Below are 20,923 nucleotides of genomic sequence, written 5' to 3' on the forward strand. Positions count from 1 at the left end.
TCCTTCCAGACTAGGGATCAAACCCGTGTCTCCTGCATTGGCAGGGAGATTTTTAGTCACCAGACCACCAGTGAAGTCTCTCTCACTTGCTGTCTTGCTCAGAGGGAAGCCACACTCTGAGCCACCCTGCAGAGAGGCCCGGATGGCAAGGAATTGATGTCACTGACCAATAACCAGTGAGGACCTGGGACCTGCCAACAAGCATGCCGGAAATCTTGGAAAAGTGTCTTCCCCCTGTTGCTTTGAAATGACTGCAGCCTTGGCCAACACCTTACTTGTAGTTTTGGAAGAGACTCTGACCCAGAGGGACTGATTCCTGACCTTAGAAAACATAAGATAAAAAGTGTTCATTGTTTTAAATCACTAAGTGTTTAGGGGTCTTCACAGATGGCACTAGTGGTAAAGAACCCGTCTGCCAGTGCAGGAAACAAAAGAGACTCAGCTTCAATTCCTGGGTTGGGAAGATCCCCTGGAGAAAGGCATGGCAACCCACTCCAGTATTCTTGCCTGGAGAATCCCATGGACAGAGGAGACTGGTGGGCTACTGTCCACAGGGTTGCAAGAGTCAGACATGACTGAAGTGACAGCACGCACGCATAATGCTGTAGGGGAGTGATTTGTTACACAGTAATAGCTAACTAATACAATCGTAATAGTATCTTATTGGGCATAAGATCCTGCAGATAGAAAACCTACATTTCCCATCCTCCCATGCAGCCAGGCATGGTCTTGTGCGGTATGGTAGTCGTGATGAGCCTTCTGACCACAAAGATAAGACCAGCACCTAGGAGGAACCAAGATCCCTGAATAACTTCATGGGGCAGAGTTGTTTTGTCAACCTGGAGAGAAAGAGGAAGAGAAAAATAAACTTCGAACTTGGATCTCTGTTTGACAGATAAATCTCAGCTTTTCCCAAACCCCCACCTCATCTTTTAATCAATATTCTCTCTCTTACTAGCCTCATTTTCATCAATGATAATGAAGACCTTATAGTTTGGCATGCTTTGTATGAGTTTTCAGTGTTTTCCCCAAAACATTACAATTGTTGATAAGTACATGTTTTTTTTCACATAAGTCATAAGGCAACCCCCTACCAGCACATGTGCCATCAATCATGTAAGTGCTGCTCTTCCGTTTCGTTGCCCCAGGGAAGTATTGCTTGTGAAGGCTATATTCATACATTTCTTTTCAAAATCTTCTCCTGCACCAGCAATCCTCTGGCAACCCATGGTCTCCTGGTGGCTCAGCTGGCCAGCTTGACAAAAACTTCGGGCTGTCTTTCTTCCTAAGCATAGATCTTCAAAGGTGATCCCGATTACAGACACTGGATACTTGGCAAGCACTGCCTTACAGAAAATCACATGCAGTAATTCCCAGCAAGTCTGACTTGTGTAGGCGTACCTGAGCCTGAGGCTTTCAGAGATTCCCCATTGTGCACCTGGCACCGACAGGTAACCCCGCAGCCCTTAGATCTCTGATTCAGCAGGGCTTCTCCTGCTGAGTGGGCCAGCTTCATCAAATAATGGCAGGAGGAGTTTGTGAAGGGGCCAGCACATGAAGAACAAGGAACAAAATTCAGTGTGCGAAGCCCTAGGAAACCTCTGTCCAGGGAAGGGGGCGTCTGGGGTAGCCATGGCTCTCATGCTCTCAGGTGGACCAGCCCAGCTGGTGGGCTCCGGGGTCAGAGCTCTTCTCATCCCTTCCCTGTGTTGTCTTTGCCTGAATCTTCAGGACAGCAGTGGTACCTGCCTCCGAGGGTTGCTGGAAGGATTAGATGAGATAACATACCTAAAGCACTTAGCCCAGCACCTGGCACCTAAGAGCCATTACTACAGAACATTCTTGTGTAATATCTATTAGGATGATGACTTGTGGTTTAGTCCTTAAGTCGCGTCTGACTTTTTGCGACTCCATGGACTGTAGCCCACCAGGCCTCTCTGTCCAGGGGATTTTCCTAGGCAAGAATACTGGAGAGGGTTGCTATTTCCTTCTCTAGGAGATCTCCCCAACCCAGGGATCGAACCCGTGTCTCTCATCCGCAGGTGGAGTCCTCACTGCTAAGCCATCAGGGAAGTCCAGATGATGACGACTCTTGAAATAAAAAGAACCATGGTTGGTACTCTGCACTTCCACTGCAGGGCGCGTGGGTTTGATCCCTGGTCAGGGAACTAAGATCCCGCATGCACTGAGGCACAGTCAAAAAAGAAGAAAATAGAGCCATGGGTGAAGCCGAGCCACAGTATTTTGCATCAAGAGCCTGAATCTGAAGCTGGACCCTGCAGAGAAGATGCACAAGGATGTGATCTCCTCCGCACGGAACTTCCTCATCCACGTGGCCCTGCCGAGAGTCACTCCTTTTATCTTTGAGAAATCGGACAGCCTAAGAAGAGCAGGCATCACCTGTCAATGCATGATGTGAAAACCCTGGTCATAGTTTCTATTCCTGTCTGCAAATGAATAGGCCCAGAAAGACATCAGAGACTTTTGGAATGGACACAGAAATTCTACTTATTAAGAACAAGTTTGGCTCAGGTAACTGACCTTTATAGCTGAAAGAAAAGACTATTTGGAAAGTATGAAAAGATTTTTTGTGATCTGAGTACACTGTCATGCATATGATATTCAGCCTCTGAATGGTGGTGTAATTGTAGATGATGTTCAAGTCATTTTTGTAGCAAGTATTAATTGTAAGAGAATTATGCCTGTGAAAAAAAATTATTTAATAAAGTTAAATAAGTAAAAGAACCATGGTTTGTGGTCAGCTGAATTTGGCCCCCAAATGACCTAGGTCCTCACCCCTGGAACATGTAAATACTCTCTCATATTGCAAAAGAGACTTTACATGGTTTAAAATTTTTTTTATTTATTTGGCTGCAATGGGTCTTAGTTGTGGCAGGCGAACTCTTAGTTGCGGCATAGGAGACCTAGTTCAAACTTGGGCCCCCGGCATTGGGAGCTTAGAGTCTTAGCCACTGAACCATCAGGGAAGTCCCTACAGAGTCCTGAGATGGGGAGATTCTCCTAGATTATGCAAGTGGGACTGAGCAATTAAAACTCACAGCAGGTCTATTAGGACCCTTCTTTTTCTCCCACTGTCTTCACAAATGCCATGCTCTTTTCCTCCATGTCGGGGTGAGGGGTTGGGGATGGGGGGGAATGGGGGGTGGGGTGGGAACACCTCTCACATGACGATTTTATGACCTACTTCAGGGAAGAAGGGCAAAGAAAGGAGGAGGTCAGAGTGATCTCCCTACTTCTGCCGTTTTCAAACTCCCTAAGCTTAAAATAATCAGAATGCCAACGTGCCACATTTGAGGGCTGCATGTCCTGAACCGCATCATTTGCAACTTGCCTTTTCATTCAGAAGGTTTTCCTCGATTGAATGTGTTTTCATTGGAACTCTCTGCCCTCCAACTCTGCACACCATCACTGAACAGATGTGCTTCTAGTTTATTAACTGGTGCCTTAACCACCATCAATCACTGAGATGAGACTGGCCAGCTCTGTTTTTGAAATTTCTTTTCTATCTAACTGTTTTGAATTTTCTGCAGGGCCAGGCTCTGGACTGAGTGCTTTGAAAGGAGTATCCCAGGAGCTGCCACCACAAATGCCCACAGGGCCAGGCAGGTCATGTGACAGGTAATGGGCCCAGGCATATTAGAATGCAGGTGGGGGACGGTGTAGCCTACAGAGCAGCCTCTTCCAGTCACTCCCTGCCTTGTGAGTGTGCAGGCTAGGGCACTTCCAAAAGAAGCTGGAAAATTCGATTTTTGTGTGATGTCACCCCTGGAGCTTTCAGTGTTTGCAGCCAATGCTTCATTTTTAAAACACAGCATATGACCAGTAACCGCAGGAAAGTGGGCAAAGGTTGATGAACAGAAAAATCATGGAAAAGAAACAGGAGCAATTCTTAAACAGAAGAAGATCCACTTCCTCACCCCAAGAGAAATGCAAAGTAAGACTGGGCAAGTTACCATTTGTCATGTCTTAGGAAACGATTGAAAACATTTGATAAGACACCGAACTAGAAAACATGTAGCAGCTTGTCATTTCAGGTCTTGATGGTTGATGAGGATAAAAGCTGGGGTTAGGGACTTGCCTGGCAGTCTAGTGGTTAAGATTCCTGCTTCTAATGCAGGGGGAATGGGTTTGATCCCTGGTTGGGGAACTGAGATCCCACATGCCTGTCATGCAGTGCGGCAGAAAAAATAAAATCTGAGGTTGTATAACACTGTATGACTACTCTTTTGGCCATAATAATGGTAAAAATGGAGAGTAAGTGCTGGCGAGGACGTGGTGAAACTGGAACCCTCGTATGTTGCTAGTGGGAATGTAAAATAGTGCAGATGCCATGGGAAACTGTCCAGTTGGTTATCAAAAAGTGAAACATAGAATTACCGTAATCACATGAGCAATTCCTCTCCTAGGTATATACCCATAAAGAATTGGAAACAGGAACTCAAGCAGAGACCTGTAAGTGAATGTTCATAGCAGCTTTATCTACAGTAGCCCAAGGGCAGGCACAAACCAAACATTTCTGATGAAGGGATAAACAAAATACAGTACATCCACGCAGAGGAATACTCTTCAGCCATCAAAAGGAATGAGGCTCAGATGTGTGCTACCACGTGGATGAACCTTGGAAGCATTATGCAAAGTGAAGTAAGCCAGACACGAAAGAAAAAACACCATATGATTCCACTAACATGAAATATCTAGAACTGGCAATTCATAGAGAAAGTAAATTAGATGTTAGCAGAGGCTGAAGGGAGGAAGGAATAGGAATTATTGCTTAATGGATATAGAGTTTCTGTTTGAAATGATGAAATATTTGGGAAATAGAGAAAGGTGATGTTTGCAAGGTATTAAGAAGGCAACCAGTGCTGCAGCAGAATACACTTAAAAAGGACTAAATTGGCAACTTTTCTGTTATATATTTTTTACCTCAGTTAAAAAAAATAGCTGGAGTTTTGTCAAACCATACTGACTTTGGATTTAACTGGGTAGAAGCAAATCCTGCTCAGGGACTTCCCTGGTGGCCCAGTGGCTGAGACTCCGCATTCCCCGAGCAGGGAGCCCGGGTTTGATCCCTGATCAGGAAACTAGATCCTACATGCAGCAGCTAAGAGTTTGCATGCCAAAACTAAAGATCCCCCATGCTGCAAGAAGATCAAAGATCCCACATGCCACCACCAACACCCAATGCAGTCAAATAAATATTTTAAAAAGAAACAGGTCCTGCTCAGAACAAAAAGTGCCAGCCTATATGCTATGAGAAGATGCTCAGAACATATGTGATGGGAGGCAGCAGGGGTCATGCCCAATGGGGTCGTAAATAAAGCCTTTCTACGTGTTCAGAGCTGATCCTGTGGACAGTTCCTGGGGAATGACCACATTGGTGGGCTGCCGTGATGGGTGCTCCCCCATCTCATCACTGATCCTGAACCGTTGGCTCACTCCAAACTGGCTCCACCTCCACCCAAAAGCTTGGCAACTCTGAGCCAGTAACCCTGACTCTTCCCATCAGGCAAATAAAATCATACTTCCAACATGAAAGAAGAATACACATTGGAACAGCTATCATAAAGAAACAACAAATTCACACCCGCAGTGTCAGCACATTGGTGACATGAGTCAATACAGTCATCAGTTTCATAATCATTATAATATCACACGATCGCCTCGTCTATCCATTAAGGTACTTACAACATTTACAAGGATCTGATATTAGATTTGTGAAGGGTTTAAGTGATAGCATTTGGAAGGACTGTTTAATGGATTAGGGAAATCTGATACAGAAGAATAACTGCTTAGTGATTTTATCAAAGAACAAAGATTAGTTAGTATTCCTATTCACACACAAGCCCCATGGCTGTTGGCAAATCCAGCAGCGTGGAAAAATGGTTGCTTGCATACATTGCTGAGCAATGGGTAATTCTGCAGTAAGTAAGAAAATTTTATGCATGTACCATTTTATAAAGTATTGTATTTTTTATTGAGATAGAATTCATATAACAAAACAATTCATCATATTAAATTGTGTGACTCTGTGGTTTCTGGAGAAGGCAATGGCACCCCACTCCAGTACTCTTGCCTGGAAAATCCCATGGATGGAGGAGCCTGGTGGGCCGCAGTTCATCGGGTCGCGAAGAGTCAGACACGACTGAACAACTTGACTTTCACTTTTCACTTTCATGCATTAGAGAAGGAAATGGCAACCCACTCCAGTGTTCTTGCCTGGAGAATCCCAAGGACGGGGGAGCCTGGTGGGCTGCCGTCTATGGGGTCGCACAGAGTCGGACACGACTGAAGCGACTTAGCAGCAGCAGCAGCAGCAGTGGTTTCTAGTATGTACACAATACTGTGCAACCATCACCCATTATCTGATTCTAGAACCTTAACATCTCTCCTTTCTCTGCAGTTCCCTCGGATGTGTGTGTGTGTGTGTATTGCTTCAGTCATGTCCGACTCTTTGCAACCCCATGGACTGTAGCCCACCAGGCATTCTTTGCAATCCCATGGACTGTAGCCCATCAGGCTCCTCTTTCCACAGGACTCTCTAGGCAAGAATACTGGAGAGGGTTGCCACTTCCTACTCCAGGGGATCTTCCCAACCCAGGGGTCGAACCCACGTCTCTTACGTCTCCTGCATTGGCAGGCAGATTCTTTACCACTAGTGCCACCTGGGAAGCCCCCCTTGGCAACCACTAGTCTACTTTGCGTCTCTGTGGATTTGCCTGTTTTGGTCATTCTTAAATAAATGGGATCAGTACTGCATGTGGCTTTCTGTCCTGGGTCCTTTAACTTATCATAATTATTTCAAGTTTCATCCTGGTGGCAACATGTATTCGTACTTCATTTCTTTTTCTGGCTCAATAATCCCGTTTCAAGAATTTCATTGCAGGACTTCCCTGGTGGTCCAGTGGTTAAGACTCAGCATTCCCAATGCAGGGGGCTCAGGTTCAATCCCTGGTCAGGGAACTAAGATCCTGCATGCTGCACAGAGAGGCCAATAATAATAATAATAATAGAATTCCATTGCATCGAAATATCACATTATGTTAATCTATTCATTCATTAATGGACACCTGGGTTGTTTCTGTCTTTTGGCTGTTATGAATAATCTTGCGATGAACACTTGTGTACAGGTATTTGTGTGGACATATGTTTTCCTTTCTCTATGGTGTATACCTCAGAGTGGAACTGAGGATTATGTGAGAACTCTATGTTCAACTTTTTGAGGACCTTTTCCAGACTGGTGTAGTTCAAAGCAGCCACATCATTTTACATTTTCACCAGCAGCAATGTATGAGGGTTCCAATTTACCCACACACTCAGCAACACTTATCATTGTTCCTTTTAAAAATTACCACCAAGGGACCTCCCTGGCAGTCCAGAGGTTACGACTTCGAGCTTCCACTACAGGGGGTGTCACAGGTTCCATCCTAGGTAGTGGAACTAAGATCCCACCCCATGGCACAACCAAAAAAGAAAAATAAATTTTAAAAAATTTAAAGTAAAATCACAACCATGCACATATCTTGTGACTGAGTCACTTTTAGAAATATATACGCACATTGTATATGGCACTATTAGAAATACTCTTTTTTCTTTCTATCAGTAAAGGACAAGAGAAAAGTATCAGGTATCTTCATATAAAAATAAATAAGTAAGGATGGGAATTCCCCAGTGGTCCAGGAGTGAGGACTCTGACTTTCACTGCCAAGGGCGCAGGCCCCATCTTTGGCTGGAGAATTAAGCTCCCACAAGCCAAATGGCCAATTAAAAAAAAAAATTAAAAAGAAATTCTCTATGTAATGATATGGAAAGATAATAAAAAATATACTAAATGAGAGGCGGTGGGGAGAAGGGATACATTGGGAGTTTGGGACTAGCAGATGCAAACTATATATAGAATGGATAGATAACAAGGTCCTATTGTGATAGCACAGGGAGCTATATTCAAAATCCTGTAATAAGCCATAGTAGAAAAGAATTCTTAAAAAATATATGATAAAAGCAAAGTGTCAAGCAGGGAGCATATGGTATGTGATTGTTCATTTGATGAGAGAGAGTGTGTGAGTGTGTGTTTGTGTGTGTGTGTATGCAATTCCTTGTCCATGTATAGAAAAATCTCTGTAAGAACATATCTGAGTCAAGTGGATAACTGGGATGGCTGAAGGCAATGGTAGACGAGAGATTAGCGCTGGAAACATTTTTATACTTTTAAATTCTTATACCATATAAATACATTATCCTATTCAAAATATGGCACCCCACTCCAGTACTCTTGCCTGAAAAATCCCATGGATGGAGGAGCCTGGTAGGCTGCAGTCCATGGGGTGGCTAAGAGTCCGATACGACTGAGCGACTTCACTTTCCCTTTTCATTTTCATGCATTGGAGAAGGAAATGGCAACCCACTCCAGTGTTCTTGCCTGGAGAATCCCAGGGACGGGGGAGCCTGATGGGCTGCTGTCTATGGGGTCGCACAGAGTCGGACACGACTGAAGTGACTTAGCAGCATTCAAAATAAATTACCCTATAGGATAATTATCCTATTCAATGAGAACACTTTAAAACACTGAAAACTAAACAAAACATATACAGGCCTGATAGAAAATGGAGGCAATCTAGAGGTAGGTTAGGGGGAGGGGAGGGAGGCTCAAGAGGAAGGGGATTTATGTATAATTATGGCTGATTTGCATTATCCTATGGCAGAAACCATCACAACATTGTAAAGCAATTTTCCTCCAATTAAAAAATAAATTTTTTTTAAAAGTAAAGAAAATGGAGGCAAGACTTCCCTGATGGCCCAGTGGTTAAGACTCCGCACTTTCACTACAAGAGGCACAGGTTCGATCCCTGGTGGGGGACCTAAGATTCTGCTGCATGACACAGCCCAAAAAATAAAAAAGAAAGAAACTGGAATTTGACCCTCACACCATAAGGAAACTGACAGCACAGTGAGACGACAGAGTGAGCTGCCTTGGGTCACTCAGTAATCACTGCTGTCACCAGTGACCCAAAAAGTCTGACCCAAAGCCCACCCTCTTAGCACGTTAGAGGGTATGATGCACTCCCACGTGCTCAAAGTAATAGAACAAAAAAGGAAATCAGCTGACAATGCACAGGGATGGGGAAGGAGACTGGATTTGTTTCCTTTTGCTGCTGTAACAAATTACCATAAACTCAATGGCTTAACACAGCAAAAGTTAGAAGTACAAAATCAGTTAGGTCGATAGTCAAGGGGGCTCAGGGCTGTTTGCTTTAGAAGATCCTGAGTGGGAGACTACGTCCTTGCCTTTTTCAGCTTCCAGTTGGCTTGTGGCCCCTTCCTCCACATTCAAAGCCCATCACTAGCATCTCTGCTTCTGTTATCACATTGCCCTCCCTCTGAAGGAGTCCTCCTGTCTCCTTTCTATCAGGAATACTGAGATTGTATTCAGGGTGATCTCAGCATTCAAAGATCCTTAACTCAATCACATCCACATAATATTTTTTGCTGTGTTAGGCAACATTCATTTTGCCAACAAAAGTCAGTCTAGTCAAAGCTATGGTTTTTCCAGTGGTCATGTATGGATGTTGAGAGTTGGACCATAAAGGAGGCTGAGCGCTGAAAAATTGATGATTTTGAACTATGGTGCTGGAGAAGACTCTTGAAAGCCCCTTGGACAGCAAGGAGATCAAGCCAGTAAGTCCTAAAGGAAATCAACCCTGAATATTGATTGGAAGTGTTACTGAAAAGTATGCATGGGCCAATACTCTGGCCACCTGATGCGAAGAGCCGACTCATTGGAAAAGACCCTGATGCTGGGAAAGCTTTAAGGCAAAAGGAGAAGGGGGCGACAGAGGATGAGATGGTTAGATAGTATCACCGACTCAATGAGCATGAATTTGAGGATTTGTGCTAGGAGATAGTGAAGGACAGGGAAGCCTGGCATGTTGCAGTTCACGGGATCACAAAGAGTCGGACATGACTTAGCAACTGAACAACAGAAAGGCAACATTCACAGATTCCAAGAATTAGGGCACAGATATCTTGGTGGGGGACTTTCTTCAGCCTAGTGTAACTGTGTAACTCAGATTGCAACTTGACTCCATGATCTTTTAACCAAGATCACACATCTGGTCTCAGGACTTAATGAAGCTCAGGGTTCTGATGTCTCTTTGTAGAAAGATTCAGTGAGAGACAAGTGATGGTGTGGATAGTTTTTATGGGCTGGGTAACTTCATAGGCTAATGAGTGGGAGGATTATTCCGACTATTTGGGGGAGTTCAGCTCAGTCGCTCAGTCATGTCCAACTCTTTGTGACCCCCTGGTGTAGCACAGCAGGCTTTCCCGTCCATCACCAACTCCCAGAGTGTGCTCAAACTCATGTCCATCAAGTCGGTGATGACATCCAACCATCTCATCCTCTGTCATCCCCTTCTCCTCCTGCCTTCAGTCTTTCCCAGCATCAGGGTCTTTTCAAATGAGTCAGTTCTTCCCATCAGGTGGCCAAAGTATTAGAGTTTCAGCTTCAGCATCAATCCTTCCAATGAATATTCAGGACTGATTTCCTTTATGATTGACTTGACAGGTTTGATCTCCTTGCAGTCCAAGGGACTCTCAAGGGTCTTCTCCAGCACTACAGTTCAAAAGCTTCAATTCTTTGGCGCTCAGCTTTCTTTATAGTCCAACTCTCACAGTGAACTAAAATGGACTGGAATGGGCGAATTTAATTCAGATGACCATTATATCTATTACTGTGGGCAAGAATCCCTTAGAAGAAAATCTCAAAAATGACAGGATGATCTCTGTTCATTTCCAAGGCAAACCATTCAATGTCACAGTAATCCAAGTCTATGCCCCAACCAGCAATGCTGGAGAAGCTGAAGTTGAATGGTTCTATGAAGACCTACAAGACCTTCTAGAACTAACACCCAAAAAAGATGTCCTTTTCACCATAGGGGACTGGAACGCAGAAGTAGGAAGTCAAGAAATTTGGGGGAAGGGGGTGGAGATTTCCAGGGATTAGGCCACTGCCCACTTTTTGGTCTTCCATGGTCAGCCTTGGAACTGTCAAGGCACTGGTGAGTGTGAAACTTAGCATATGCAAATGTGTTACAAATGAGCGTATATTGATACTCAAGGTCTAGTGGAAATCAACCTGCCCACCATCGTGGACCTATTTGGTTCTAATCAGCTCATGTCGTATCCTCGGGCTCTGTCATTATTTTAAAGGTTGTGCCCTGTCCCCTTCCCTCAGGTTTCACTACCACAGACACCACCACTTGTGAGAAATTCCAAATTCCACACATTTCTGGTAAGACAAACGAGGTAGAGGCTTGGGGACATGAATCAGAGTAAAGAGGTCCGTGCATTCAAGACAGGACTGCAGGAAAGAGCAAGCCTGGCAGGACCCAGGCTGCAGTGCATGAGCAGGAATGAGAAAATGCAGCCTAGGCAGGCTCCGATGACGGTTTCTCCAAGCTTCCTGCATCCTGTCCTCCCACCTTCCCCAGGGCACAAGCCACCCCGCATTCATGGGCAGGAAAACAAGAACTGAAGGGCGGTTCCCTAAAGAGACCCAGCTCTCTGCCAGCCTGAGGCGGTCACTAGGCTAGGTGGTGGCTTCTGGAAAAAGCCCGTCCTGTTCTGGCACTTGCGGGGGAGGGGAGGGCAGCTGGAAGTGGGACTCCTGGTCTCTTACCACCCACGCGGGAGGCCAGCCCGGCGGCAAGTCCCACACCCAGACACAAAGCCTGCATTCATGGCGTGGCCTGGCAGGCAAACAGTCAACATTTATAACAGAAAGCACAGGCATCACCTACAGACAGCAGCCTTGTGCCTCTGTTGAGAATGGCAAGAAATAAGCTACATCATCAGACAGGAAAAGAAAACCAGCCCCGAGCAAGACAGAACCCAAAGGAAATCACCAATTCAAGCCCCAACCAAGGTGCACAAACTGACTCTGGTTCTTGTCTCTTTAGTCTCTTTTTTAGTTTTTCATGTTGACTCTTTTGAAAAGTTCTGGACAGTTATTTTTTGGCAGGGACCAGTTATATTATGTTCAATACTGATTGCCTTCATATTGTTAAATGTAGATTTAGGGCTTCCCTGGTGACTCAGTGGTAAAGAATCTGGCTGCCCCTACAGGAGACACAGGTTCGATCACCAGTCCAGGAAGATCCCACAGGCCACAGAGCAACTAAGCCCGTGTGCCACAACTACTGAGCCTTGCTCTAGAGCCCACGAGCCACGACTAGTGAAGCCTGTGTACCCTAGAGCTCGTTGCTCTGCAACAAGAGCAGCCACGGCAATGAGAAGCCCACGCGCCACAACTAGAGAGCAGCCGCCACTCGCCGCAACTGGAGATAAGCCCACGCAGCGAGGAAGGCCCTGCATTGCCAAAAATAAATACATAAAATTATTTAAAAAAATAAATCGAGATTTAAATGTTTTTAACTAGCGTTCTGCTTAGGCAATGTTGTATACTTCTTATAGTGTCACATCAAGAGACCCTTGAGGTCATGCTGTCCAACTACTGAGGATATCATTTGATCATTTGGTTAAGAGTCTATCTGCCAACACCCACCATCCCTCACTTGGTAGGTATATTTTCCCCCTCTCTAATGAATAAGTCATCTGATGGGTAATAATTCTGGACTATTCTCCAACAGCCTTTTAGCAATGGTTTTAACATCCTCTGATAATCCAATTATTTTGGGGGGATACCTTGTGTTTTTTCTCCATTTTATCTGTAATAAGCCAGCATTATCTGTTGAAATAAATTGTTTAGTGCCTGTAAATCTACATAATCTGAAGTCTGCAAAGCAGCTGACTAATAATGGTATCAATTTAAAAAAAAAAACAAACCTAAAAAGCATTGCTACAGTCTCTTACCCGCAAACTTTCTTCATAAATTAGGCCCCAAAGTCTTCAAGCAATAAGATCTGACAGAACCAACATCACATATTTATAACTATTCCACTAAGAGTGTACTTCTCTCTATACATGCTTTGAAGTAGAATTATCACGTGATCATGGACGGCTGCCCTGACCCTTCTGGGAATGCTGCAGAATGCTGTATATGCCTTACATACATTCGGAAAGTGAAAGTCACTCAGTCGTGTCCAACTCTTTGTGACCCCATGGACTATACAGTCCATGGAATTCTCCAGGCCAGAATACTGGAGTGGGTAGCCTTTCCATTCTCCAGGAGATCTTTCCAACCCACTGACTTCTTTAAAAAAAAAAAAATCCGAAATCCATACTATCTAGTCCTAGATCTTTCAGATAAAGGACTGTGTGTGGATCTATACTGAAAGCCTTATTAATAACACAACAATTTTACAACCTGTATCAGAAAATGCTTTGAAAGGTGGATGGTACAAATAATGAGAGGCAGCGTTTACTGGGTGGTGGTGGTGGTGTTCAGTCGCTAAGTTGAGTCTGACTCTTTGCGACCCCATGGACTGCAGCATGCTAGGCTTCCCTGAGTTTGCTCAAACTCATGTCCTTTGAGTTGGTGATGCCATCCAACCATCTCATCCTCTGCCATCCCTTTCTCCTCCCACCTTCAATCTTTCCCAGCATCAGGGTCTTCTCCAGCGAGTCGGCTCTTCACTTCAGGTGGCCAAATATTGGAGCTTTAGCTTCAGCATCAGTCCTTCCAATGAATATTCTTGGTTGATTTCCTTTAGGATGGACTGGTTGGATCTCCTTGCAGTCCAAGGGACTCTCAAGAGTCTTCTCCAGCACCACAGTTCAAAAGCATCAATTCTTTGGCACTCAGCCTTCTTTATGGTCCAAATCTCACATCTGTACATGACTACTGAAAAAACCATAGTTTTGACTATATGGATCTTTGTTGGCAAAGTGATGTCTGCTTTTTAATATGTTCTCTAGATTTGTCATAGCTACTTTTTCCTTTCAAGGAGCAAGTGTCTTTTAATTTCATGGCTGCTACAGACGCCGATCTCACACTGTCCTCACGGCAGCGCTGTGGTGCCTTTCCCAGGCTTCTAGTGGAGGGGACCTGGGGAGAGGAGGCTTAAACCCCTTTTTGTGTGACCCCCAAGCAAGTGACTTACACCTCATGTGAAGCCTACCCATCTCTAGGCCTCAGTTTCTCAGGAGAGGAAGCAGCTGCAGAGAACTGCATATAAAGCATTTAGCCTAGTTGGTAGAGACAGAATAAGGGCAAAGTAGGTGATTAAATACTTCATCCCACTCTGTGTGCGTGTGTGCTTAGACTCTCAGTCATGTCTGACTCTTCGTGACCTCATGAACTGTAGCCTGCCAGGCTCCTTTGTCCATGGGGATTCTCCAGGCAAGAACACTGGAGTGGATTGCCATGCCCTCCTCCAGGGGATCTTTCCAACCCAGGTCTCCTGCATTGCAGGCAGATTCTTCACCGTCTGAGTCACCAGGGGAGCCCTCATCCCACTGGGGGATTGTAAGTAGAGACAAAAAGTATGGAAGACCCCTCTAAGTCAAAGATCATTCGAGAAAGCACGTTTGAGACTTCCCTGGCGGTCGGGAGGCCCATTGGACTGCACAGGACTACACAGGGAACCCCATGAAGGGGGCACAGGTTCCATCCCTGATCGGGGAACTAAGATCTCACATGCCAAAACTAAGACCCAGTGGGGCCAAATAAATATTTAAAAAAAGAAGAAGAAGAAGAAGAAAGCAGGTTTGCTTAAGCACAAAGCCAAGCAGACTTGCTTAGCAACAAAAACCACGCAACAGAAGCATGAGACATGCCCCCAAACAGTAAAAATGATGGTGAAACGAGACCCACATCCTGTCCAGTGAGCTCAGTAAGTTAATAATACCTAGGAAATGCTCCTCTGGGCACACCAAAAATAAAAATATAAGGAAAGGGTGACATTATACTGAAACCTGAGATGATTTACTATTCTTAGCATATGTTACCGCCTCTTTGCTCATTTCCATTGTGCCAGAACAGGGCTGGCTGGACCAGGTAGGGACATGAAAATTCCACCTGACATGAAGGAGGAGCTGATGATGGAAGCTTGACATCTACTCAAGAATGAGGAAAAAGGTGGTTTTCTCCCCCTCCCCACTTTTTCTTTGATTATAAAACTGCAGCCCACTAAATTCTCAGGGTGCAGCACTCAAGCCTCCTATACTAATAAACTCTTTCCTTACCTGTCTCTCTGCCTCTCATTGAATTCTTTCTGCCCCGAGACAGAAGCACCTACACTGTACTAAGTACAGAGACACATTCTATCAGTTCCATAGTGCCTGTGATGACTGAGCACTGGGGTAACTGGGATTGCTGGTGATTTCCTAGTAGCCTCTCAGGTGGCGCTAGTGGTAAAGAACCCGCCTGCCAACCAATGCGGCAGACGTAAGAGACGCAAGTTCAATTCCTGGGTCAGAAAGATCCCCTGGAGGAGGGCATGGCAATGCACTGCGGTATTCCTGCCTGGAGAATCCTATGGATAGAAGAGCCTGGTGGGCTACAGTCCATGGTGTTGCAAAGAGTCGGACATGACTGAAGCAACTTAGCACACATGCACGGGAGGCCTGGAGTTCAGAAGGCTGCCTCTAGGATGTGTAAGGTCAGTCCTTGAGTGCACACCATCTAGGGCAATCAGAAAAAAAAAAATCACAGTGAAGGGCAACGGCAGAGGTCAAGAGAGACATGGGTCTTGGTCCCATCCTTACTGTGAACCTCGGATTAATTCTCTTGCCTGCAATTTAGGGGAGGGGCAGATTTCTAATGTAGCATCACCCAGGTTGTCGCCCCAGGAGTTTGTGTGGCAGAGATGTTCAACTTAAGAACAAGCCTGGGCTTCTGAGACACTACCCTGGGGACACAACATAAATTCCAGAGAATTCCTGCAGACAGAAGCTTCAGTCCAAGTGTTTTTCACCAGGCCCAGGGTTGGAGTCACAGCTCAGCCATTTACTAGGAGTAAACAGATGGTGAAAGAGATGTGAATGCTGGAGGCAGCTGGAGGCAGGTGGCTGTGAGGCAGGAGATAGATGGACCCAGTCTGAACAGCCAGAGTTTGTCCCCTGTGGGCAGGTCCTTGAAGATGAGAAGCCAGAGAAGCGCTGGGCCCTGCCCAGATAAGAAATAAAAGACCCCATGTTCCTCATTCTTGAAGTCAAGGAGACATTCTCAACTACACATGCGCAGAAAGGCTCCTTGGAGGTCAAAAGGCAGGGGGTGTCACCTCATGGTAAGTGATGTCAACCTACCATAGGCCTTTTGGCTAAGAGAAACTGAGGCACAGATGGGAGTGTTAGTTGCTCAATCCTGTCTGACTCTTTGTGGTCCCATGGACTGTAGGCTGCCAGGCTCCTCTGTCCATGGACTTTTCCAGGCAAGAATACTGCAGTGGGTTGCCATATTCTTCTCCAGGGGATCTTCCCCAGTCAGGGATCGAACCCAGGTCTCTGGCATTGCAGGCAGATTCTTTACCGTCTGAGCCACCAGGCAAGCCCCTACAGACGGGAGGACCCTGAAATAAACCAAATACAGACTCAGAACCAGGCAAAGCAAGATGATTGGCCAAAGGAAACCCGGAAGAAATGCCCCCATCTGGCCCTCCCCTGTGTCTATCCCTTTTCTTCCAAAAAATACTTTCCGTCTCTATGTGGAAACTCATTTCTATACAGTTGATGGGCCAAGGCCTTGTCACTTTCCCTGGTGGTCTAGTGTTAGGATTCAGCGCTTTCACTGCCACCGCTAGACCTCAATCTCTAGCCGGAGCCTGCTTCAAGCCATTCAAGATCAGCTGGAATAAGAAGGAAAGAGGGGAATTTGGGGAGTGGGGGCAGACGGGACAACTCCCATCGCAGGAGGCTCCGCGGGGGGAGGCAGAACTCTCCCATTGGAGATGCCTGCGGTGAAGGTCCTCCCCCCACCACGCCACCCCGCCTCCACCGACCCACCCCAGTCTTAGATCGCGAGGCGCCTGGGCAGCAGGTAACCACGTGGAGAAAGTATAGACTTTCCAAAGGAGCGATGAGCAGGCCCCCAAATCCGGGAGCGCAGGGATTGGGTCTCCTCCCCGCCAGCCTCGCGGCAGCTGAGCCCTCCCCCTCCGCCTGCAACCTCCCAGACCCCGCCCCTCCCCCGCTCCGGCTCCGCGCAGCCGCCCGCCTGCCCGCTGGACTTCACAGTCTCCAGCCCCCGGGTCCAGACTTCAGCCGCCGCCACCCCCTCCCCCAACCCTCCTAGAGGACTCCCTGGGCGGGGCCGATCCCGAGGAGCACCCCCCCGGACTGCCTCTCAGAGCAGGGTGGGGAAGGGGATCCTAGTCCGCCGCCACCTCCGAGCAGGCCGCCAGGTGAGCGCCGGGACAGGTAGGGACCGAGGTCGGGACCGGTGTCCGTCCACACTCGCAGCTAGGGCGCCCCGGGGAGGATTTCCGTCCCAGGCCCTGCCCGGAGTGGCGTGTCCCTGGAGTCCTGCGCCCCATCACGCCTTCCCCCGCTTCTGCCCCTTTAAGTCCAGAGTTACACGAACGCACGTTTGAAAGCCCCAGACTATAGGAAAAGGGCTTGGCTATAAAACCGGTCCTCTAAAGCCCTCGCCTCTCCGCCCGCCTGCTGGTCTGAGGAGGCCACTATTAAACACCACCCCCACCCCCCACGTACTCGACCAACACGTGTTCAACAGCAGCTGGTGAAAGGCCTGACCACTTTTTACCAATTCTGTTTTTTGTGTCCTCTGGCTGGCAGGAAAATCTACGAATCGGAAGATCTTAGAGCACCGTTTCTTGCTTTAGCAACTTGGGCACAGTTTGTTTTTAGCTGCTGCCGCTCTACCCAATTTAAACTTTGTTCTGAGTTAACTTTTGCAGTGACCGGTCATATTTGTTAATGTTCCATGTCTTGATCTTTCAACTTTAGACGGCAGCTGTTTACCGCTATTTTGAAAGACTATAGTATTACCAATCTACTTTTAAAATAGACAATAACATTTTTTTTAGTGTCCCAGTAACACAAGTACAAACGACAAAGGTTTGCATGCAATATCAATCCTTTAAACAAGCGCAGTCTCCTCTGCAGCCAGTTTTTAAATTTTGTAATTAAATTACTTTTCAGAGATGGCAGAAGTAACTTGTGATCCGTGGTGTGTCGTTTTAAACCTTTTTTTGCTCTTTATTCCTCTGGTAGTTCCTTCCAAATCTTTAAAGCAAATTATTCCATTGTTATTTGTTAGTTTATCAACTTTTACACAATGTCTGTAATCTTTTGCTAAAAATAGATGGGGACAGAAGCTTATCATCTCCAGGGTTTCTCTCCTCCCTGTATAATCACAACATTCCTTTTGGCTTCTCTAAAGAAATAATTTTTTGTAAACTTTTCTTTTTCTTTAAGCATATCTATATATATTTGTATATTCTATGTGAAGTAGCTCAGTTGTGTCCAACTCTTTGTGACCCCGTGGACTGTAGCCCACCAGGCTCCTCCATCCATGGGATTCTCCAGGCAAGAATACTGGACTGGGTTGCCATTTCCTTCTCCAATACATATACAGAATCTGTTGATTCTCCTTTTAATAAAGTTTTCATATTTATTTAAATTCTAATTTTTCAATCCAATCAAGATATACATACAGTTCACAAATCAAATATAAACAAGACTGCCGTATTTTTTCCCTATGATAAAAGTAATATAATCCGTTTAACAAAAATGGAAAAGGCCGGGGCAGTGTTTTTTGTTTTTGTTTTGTTTTGGTGATACTAGCTCCTAGACCAGGTATCCAAAACACCCGGCCCTTGGCAATGAGATTTTGGACTCCTAACCCCTGGACTTCTACGTACTTCCCAGGGGCAGTCTTTTAGATTAAAAGAGATTAGAGAGAAATGAGCACCCCCAGCAGTGTGTGAGTCCCATCTTTGTTTGGAAGATACAATTCCAGAAGACCTTGGAACAATGAGAAAAAGTGTTCATAGACGAAGCATTAGATAGTAGATTGAATTTCTCTTAGTGGGTTGAGAGATAATAGACCTATAAAGGGTTCTTATTCTTTCTTAGGAGATGCATATTCAGGTATTTAATAGTTCATCAAAAGAGAGAGAGAAAGCAAATATGGCAAAATATGAAACAGATATCCATTTTAACTATATTTTCAGCTTTTCTGTATGGTGACATTTTTATAGTGAAATCTGGGGAAGATAAAGACGATTTACCAGCAGAAACTAACACAACATTGTAAAGCATCTATACTCCAATAAAAATAAATAAATAAAATGCATTGAGACAGAAAAATAAACACATATAAAAAATAAAGTAAGATAAAAGTTTAGAAACTCAGAGATGAATGCATGCACAGCTGCACGACCCTGGAGTCCTCCACCCCAATCTGCCCCTTGCTTGTTGGGTGACCCTGGGTTGATTGCTTCCCTCCTCCAAGCCTCAGTTTCCCCAGCTGAAAATAGCACCGGCCTCAAGGGGTTGTTGGTGAGACTTCTGTGAGATCTTGGAAAGCACTTTCCACGTACGTGCCTGGAGGATTTAGTGTTCAGTTAACAGTAGCTGTTAGTATTTTGTGAAGGGTTTTTCTTAACAACCATGGTCAGCTCACCTGTGAATAATTATCCATAACATCATAACTGCTCTTGGGGCTCAATAATTGTAGCGCACAGGCTTAGCTGCCCCTGAAGCATACGGGATCTTAGTTTTCCGACCAGGAATGAACCTGCGTCCCCTGCACTGGAAGGCAGATTCTTAACCGCTGAACCACTAGGACTGTCCATCTTTTGCCTTTTTTAAAATTCACCAGGTGGCTCTGATCTTGCCATTGGTGCAGTTTTCTGTCCCGCTGTATTTCGTTCCTTCCTAGGCACGAATCCCCTGAACCTACATTCCTTCAGGCGTGGTTTCAGTGACTGCATGATTCTGACATAAGGAGGTGCAGCCCCAGACTCCAGTCCCATAGCTGGCCTTGACTGCTAATCATTGTCACAGCAGTCACAATGGCAGCTAACACTTGTTGAAGACCAGCCTTGATCTTGTTGAATTTCCCCATCACCGTGGGAAGTGAGAGTTACTACAAGTCCACTGCGTGTTAGCCAAAACTTTTGCTATTCAGTGCAGGAACTGAATATAAGGCAAGTCACAAAGAACCATCCTGTGTATTACATATGATTCTTATCGGGGTAGACTTCCCTGATGGTCCAATGGTTGGGAATCTGCTTGCTAATGCAAGAGACACAGGTTAGATCCTGGTCCGGGAGGATTCCACATGCGAAGAGGCAACGAAGCCTGTGCATCACAGCTACTGATCCCACACTCTAGAGCCCACAAGCCACAACTACTGGAGCCCCACGCCTAGACAAGACAAGGCGTGGGGCTCTTCCAGGACAAGAGAAACTCCCACAATAAAAAGCCCGCCCACGGAAACCAGAGAGCAGCCCCTGTTCTCCGAAAACAGAGAATCCTGCGTGCAGCAACAAAGCCATAGGGCAGCCAAAAATAAATAATTACTTAAAATTTTTTCCAAAAAAATCCCTAGCAGGACTGGGGAGTGATCAAACACACAGATACTTCTTCAGTGAAATGCATGTTCATATCATAAATAAAACCTTCCATCAGTTCCAGGCAGTTCTGCCACCAAGTGGGTCTATGAAAGCCTTGGTTTTCAGAGCTTTTGGATTTAGGGATTGTGGAGTGTGGTGGTGGTTTAGTCACTCAGTCGTGTCCAACTTTGCGACCCCATGGACTGTAACCCACCAGGCTCCTCTGTCCATGGGATTTCCCAGGCAAGAATACAGGAGTGACTTGGCATTTCCTCCTCCAAGGGATCTTCCCAACCTAGGGATCACACCCAGGTCTCCTGCATTGCAGGCAGATTCTTTACTGACTGAGCCACCAGTGAAGCCTGGAGAGGACATGTGGACATTCACATCCCATTTTCCAGAGGAGAAATCTACGCTGAGAGAGG

At 45.7% G+C, this 20,923-nt stretch overlaps 2 protein-coding genes and 1 non-coding gene across 8 annotated transcripts in view; all 3 read left to right on the top strand.

Annotated features, from left to right (window-relative positions):
- Nucleotides 1–723: 723 nt before the first annotated feature.
- Nucleotides 724–2,540, top strand: LOC102268222 (mitochondrial import receptor subunit TOM5 homolog). Its single transcript, XM_070386740.1, has 2 exons — nucleotides 724–736; nucleotides 2,241–2,540. The coding sequence occupies exons 1-2, from the start codon at nucleotides 724–726 to the stop codon at nucleotides 2,417–2,419; spliced, it is 192 nt and encodes a 63-aa protein (XP_070242841.1). The 3' UTR covers nucleotides 2,420–2,540.
- Nucleotides 2,541–6,908: 4,368 nt separating this feature from the next.
- On the top strand, nucleotides 6,909–6,981 carry TRNAG-CCC (transfer RNA glycine (anticodon CCC)). The gene has a single exon. It is a non-coding gene; the product is annotated as a tRNA-Gly (tRNA).
- A 10,117-nt stretch (nucleotides 6,982–17,098) lies between these two features.
- The window catches only part of LOC102285597 (F-box only protein 17), a 31,814-nt gene continuing 27,989 nt past the window's right edge, over nucleotides 17,099–20,923 (top strand). For 4 of the 6 annotated variants that reach the window (XM_070387744.1, XM_070387748.1, XM_070387747.1 and 1 more), the window contains exon 1: nucleotides 17,178–17,318. The gene's annotated coding sequence lies outside the window, so the exon portion shown is untranslated. Of the gene's footprint in view, nucleotides 17,335–20,923 lie in introns of all 6 variants that reach the window. The other 2 variants (XM_070387749.1, XM_070387750.1) reach the window with 2 other exon arrangements.

This window comes from Bos mutus, chromosome 18 (genome assembly GCF_027580195.1).
Source record: "Bos mutus isolate GX-2022 chromosome 18, NWIPB_WYAK_1.1, whole genome shotgun sequence".
NCBI lineage: Eukaryota > Metazoa > Chordata > Mammalia > Artiodactyla > Bovidae > Bos > Bos mutus.